The 5,013-nt window shown below is 39.8% G+C and overlaps 1 protein-coding gene across 1 annotated transcript; it reads right to left on the bottom strand.

Annotated features, from left to right (window-relative positions):
• Nucleotides 1-791: 791 nt before the first annotated feature.
• Nucleotides 792-1,277, bottom strand: LOC149239911 (uncharacterized). Its single transcript, XM_089370005.1, has one exon. The coding sequence runs from the start codon at nucleotides 1,275-1,277 to the stop codon at nucleotides 792-794; it is 486 nt and encodes a 161-aa protein (XP_089226131.1).
• Nucleotides 1,278-5,013: the final 3,736 nt, after the last annotated feature.

Genomic DNA, 5,013 nt, shown 5'->3' on the forward strand with positions numbered 1-5,013 from the left:
AACTTTTGAATAAAACACCTTGTGATAACCACTGAACCGATGGGAGTATTAATCATAATATAAAACATCTCGCATCTGGGAACCCCATCACAATCACAATCGGTGCTTAAACCATCGACGTATTGACCAACTCCACGTTCTGTGATACACAGACTTGCCAGATTATAAATTACAATGTATGAGATATCACAACAGTAGTGCTATCACAAAATTACAATCAGCGCTTACAGCCATGACAACTTTGTAAACACTAGCCCTTTTTTTTATTGCAACATGTCATAAATCACATCAGAACTATGTTCTGGCATGGTTGATTCATAACCACTTGTCCACCTCTGGTATGCGATATGTGATATTGTAATCACAAATCAACAATGTTGGGGGTCGGTTCATCAAACCGCTTCTTCTTCTTGCATCGATATCAGATATGGGGACCCAATGGAAAACTTCCACTTGGTGCTTCCCCATTTGTTGAGACCTTTGCCATGTCATCTCTTCCTACCCTCTGGACAAGTCAAACTTGTACTTTGACTTCCTTTAGCTTGTTCATCTAAACTCAGATTTTAGTGTCATTCACACCGTTGGAATCAGGCTGGCGAGAACTTTGATCGGATACTAAGTTTATCCATATTTTGTGACTTTTAGTTTTGAGCCTTTTACCATGCCATTGGTACTTTTTGAAGATCCAACTGGACCAATCCTCCCCACTAAGATCTTTTGGACCACCAGAGGCATTTTCAATCAATTGGCAAGTGAGGAAATTGCTCCCTCACTTTCTCTTTCTCCATCCATCAAGCTTTACTCAGGTGCATTTCTTTGAAGCCAACACGAATGTACTCCACATCTCCCCTTCCTGATGTTCTGGTTTTCCTATCAAGAATTATATCTTCGAGCAACTTATCTAGATACTCTAGCACAAAATCATCCATTGTATTAATCTGTGCACCTTCCTTGGTATTCATAATGAACGGAGGTTCATAAAGCTTTACGTTTTCAACATTTACTACTGAGTACGTTTTCATATAAGTAAGAAAGTCAAGACGAAAATCATTGTCTCCAATCTTTTCCAATATGGTCAAGGGACCATATCGAATGGGTCTCAATTTCTTCCCTTCTCCCTTCATTCTATCCTTGTTGATGTGGAGCCATATCGTATCCCAAACTTGAAACTCATGGTCAACTCCGTGCTTTCCATGTCGATCTTTATACCGAGCTTGACTCCTCTCCAACTCCTCATGTACTGCCTGATGAATCACCTGTATCCACATAATAAACATCCCTACTTTGTCCCTATCATCTTGGCCATTGCCATCCTCCTCTTTCTAAAAGACCATGTCGAAGGGATCTCTTGGTAGATAGCCAAAATATGTCTCAAATGGTGAGATCTTTGTAGATGAATGTGTTGCTCGACTATATGCATGCTGCAAATAAGGAAGTTTTTCATCCCACAACTTGGGATGTTTTCCACAATAGCCTCGTAAAAATTGTACCACGATGTGGTTGACAACCTCTATTTTCCCATCAGTATGTGGATTAAATTTTGTACTTCTTTTCAACTTAGTGTCCATCGTTCTCAACAACTTGGTCCAAAACTATCAAAGAAAGCAAGAGACTCGATCTGACGCAATCGATGTGGGCAACCCAAAATGGACCCAAACATGCTGACTCACTTCTTACATGGCACTAAAATACACATTTTACTAAAATGATCCACAAGAATATACAAATAGTTGTGACCTTTCCTAGACATAAGCAACCTCCTACAAAATCCATGGAAACACTTTCCCATGGTCGACTTGAAATAAGGAGTGGTGTGTAGAGCCCAAGTTTTCTAATAGAGGGCTTTGAAATTGAACACAACACACAACCCTTTACAAAGTGAGAGACAATATTTTTCATATGAGGCCAGAAACGAAACCTTTGTAAATGACATAAAGTCTTTTCAATTCCAAAACAAACAGACTCCAGAGAGGTATGAGCCTCTCAAATTACATGAACCCTTTCATCAATGGGTATGCACAATTTTCGAAGGTGGTAAAATAGATTTCCCTACAAGTAATAATTTTCCACCTGTGATCCACGAATCAGTTTTGCATAAATCTCCTTAAAATCATCATCATTAACATACTGTTCAAAAAGGCACCCTCATTAATTCAGGCTAGGCATATTGAAAGCTAGAATAAGTAAGTGGACTGGGTGTGGAAATGATAATAGAACAACTGTAGGCTCAAGAACTACTTAGCCCCTAAGTGACTGGTTGTATAGGGGCCCTAAAGGATTGCTTAGTGATAAGCGCATACAGGGAGAACTTGATGTGAATCGCTTCAATGCTCAATATCAAACATGGAGATCACGTGAAAGTGTACGAACCATGAAACTTCATATATAGTCTGATGAACCATGAAACAACTACCATGCCATGATGGATGTGTGCAACTGGAAAAAGGATTTGATTCCTGCTTTGAGTCAGGTTCGGTTTGGGCATGATGGATGTTGCCGAACGAGGGAGGCACCATAACCAACCTGAATAAGAAGCCGTAGAGTGTGTCAATATGAACACGACCCACCGACATAAACAATGGTAGTAAGAAAGCCTTCTAGCAATTTCCCTGAGGTCCTTGGAATCATTCCATGATGGGATGGAATAATGTCCTAATCACCTAATTGTAAAGGAAACGAGAGTCTTTTCATACAATGTGTACCGTGCATGACACGATGGATCCAAAGCACTATTCAATGGATCCCTCACTGATACCTACCCCTCACACACACACATAATAAATAAATAATGTGAGGTTATTTCTTCCCTTTCTCGTAGTGAGATGTTAGGTTATGAGAAAGCGGCATGATCTTACCTATGATCAGGCTCGTGCTCTCTCTAGTACCAATTGATTATGCATTTATAGATGGTGAGTGACTTTTGAATGAACAAATTTATCTATATAGATATACAGAGCCCCCCCAACATGATCTATATATACCCTTGATTGATCGATACACCTGATTTGTTTGTCATGGTTACTGCAATTGAGAAATAATGCTTCCTTCCAATGTGTGCGATCTATAGTGATAAAACGAATTTCATGTTGCTTATATAATATTTTTTTATGATTCTCACATGCCAACTAGAAATGAGTTGGGCGGCCGATGCTGGCTGGATTCATTTAGTTATGGAAGAAAGCCACAGTCACCGTTACATTATATACGAGTCAATTCGTAGAATGTGAATGGATCATAACGCTCTCACCATGACAGCTGAGGTGGTTCATCCCGATGCATGTTCTTTTGGATGGACTGGCTTAGGACCAACTATCCATTAAGTAAGAAAGATGAGTTGGTCATCAGCCACCAACCTACCCGTATACTATTCAAGCTGTTGTGGTTGTCGAGGACTTACCGGGTGAAAATATTTAGGGATTTGCTAAAAGTCTAATTTTTTATCCTTCCATCTCATTCCCTTCATCATGGGTCCAGTCCTATTTATAGATGGTACAACGATGATTGCAAGGCTCACCATAGAGAGCTTTTCCATAATCTTATCCATCATCCCCCCTCCTACCCCCAACTTCACAAGTCCTACCACTACCTTCTCCACCGCAAGAAACGCCTCTATCTTTCATAGAGGAGGAGTATGTTACATGCAACCCTTCATCATTCCCATGGTTGTGGTGAAGACCTTTCCTTAGTGAAGATGTTTCCTTGTTTAAGGACTTACTCTTGTGATCCCTAATCTAGTTGGTCGAACAAGCACACAACCACATTGCTATACCTGCAATTTGCTACTTTGCATTCATTTAGAAAACATAGAGCGATAAAGCGAGATGGTCAGGAACGAGAATAATTATTAGACTACATCGATACCACTCGAACTTCATCTAGGAAAACATCTTCATGTGAGTTCAATGGGACTTACTCTTGTGATCTCTAGACTGGTCAGTTGAACAACACGATATCATTGTAATTTCCCCAATCCTTTTGTCATTGTAGGTTTAAAACAAATTGCAGAGAGTTGGAAAGCCTAACGGTTAGGCAAAGAAATATTAGGCAGGAGGTAACAAAAATCTTTGGCTCCATGTACTCATGGAAGGCTCTTGGCAGGCTATTGGCGGGCCATCTCTGTATTAATCATACAATGTTATGAAACAGTTCCATGTATTACATGGCTCCCAAATTCCTCAGAAAAATTGAGCTCATTACGATGCATCCCAATTCTTAACCACTCTGCACACTAACCCAGGTGAAAGGCCAAACCAAGGAAGGCGATTGAAGCCAATTAAATGAATGCCATCGCAGGATATGGGACAGACTCTAACACACTATTCTCACAATATCACACATTACTTATGAGCTTTACCAAACAAAATCAATTAGCATCATACCCACCATACAGAGGGGAATTGTTGTAGAAGGAAAAATACTTAATAAAAGCACTATAGCTTGGGTTTGTAAGAGAATAAAGATTGGTCCCATGAAAGGAAGGATAGAAGATGCAGGCTAATACTAGAGAATCAAAATTGGAAGGCCTCAATTTATAAGAAAATAATGTGTTTTAAGACGCGTTACCACATTGGATCGAGAGAGGTCATTTTCCATCCCTTATCGCTCAAATCTATTTCATGAACTTCAATATGGGTTCGAAGTCGCAAGTCTAATGGTGGGTATTCCAACATATAGTTGGAATACTTGCTAGTTGGATATCTCAGCCTGTGTTCTCAATGTTATAGCCGTCCTTGGACCATTCTATTTAAGCTAGTAGGAAGGAAAGGTCGGGTTATTGGCCATTCCCCAATAAGTTCAAAATTGCCTCAATTGGCATTTGTGTGTGTTTTAGCACTACTTCAACCCAAATAAGGTGAGCGAGTGGACAAGTAGATCTTAAAAGGCATTTGACTTCTCATTTTAATTGTAGAAGGTTATATAGCTAGCGATAGAAGCATTAGTGGGTGAGATGGGATAGCTAGCGATGGTGCTTATGTTACTTCCATTCCTGGCTTCAATGATAGTAAGTACTAG

Source organism: Pinus tabuliformis, chromosome 8 (assembly GCF_031772625.1).
Source record: "Pinus tabuliformis cultivar Carrire ecotype Pingquan chromosome 8, CPIR1, whole genome shotgun sequence".
Classification (NCBI taxonomy): Eukaryota; Viridiplantae; Streptophyta; class Pinopsida; order Pinales; family Pinaceae; genus Pinus; species Pinus tabuliformis.

Bases quoted from the DNA above. Each gene is read 5' to 3' on its own strand.
- LOC149239911 (XM_089370005.1), bottom strand. From the start codon at position 1,277: ATGTTTATTATGTGGATACAGGTGATTCATCAGGCAGTACATGAGGAG.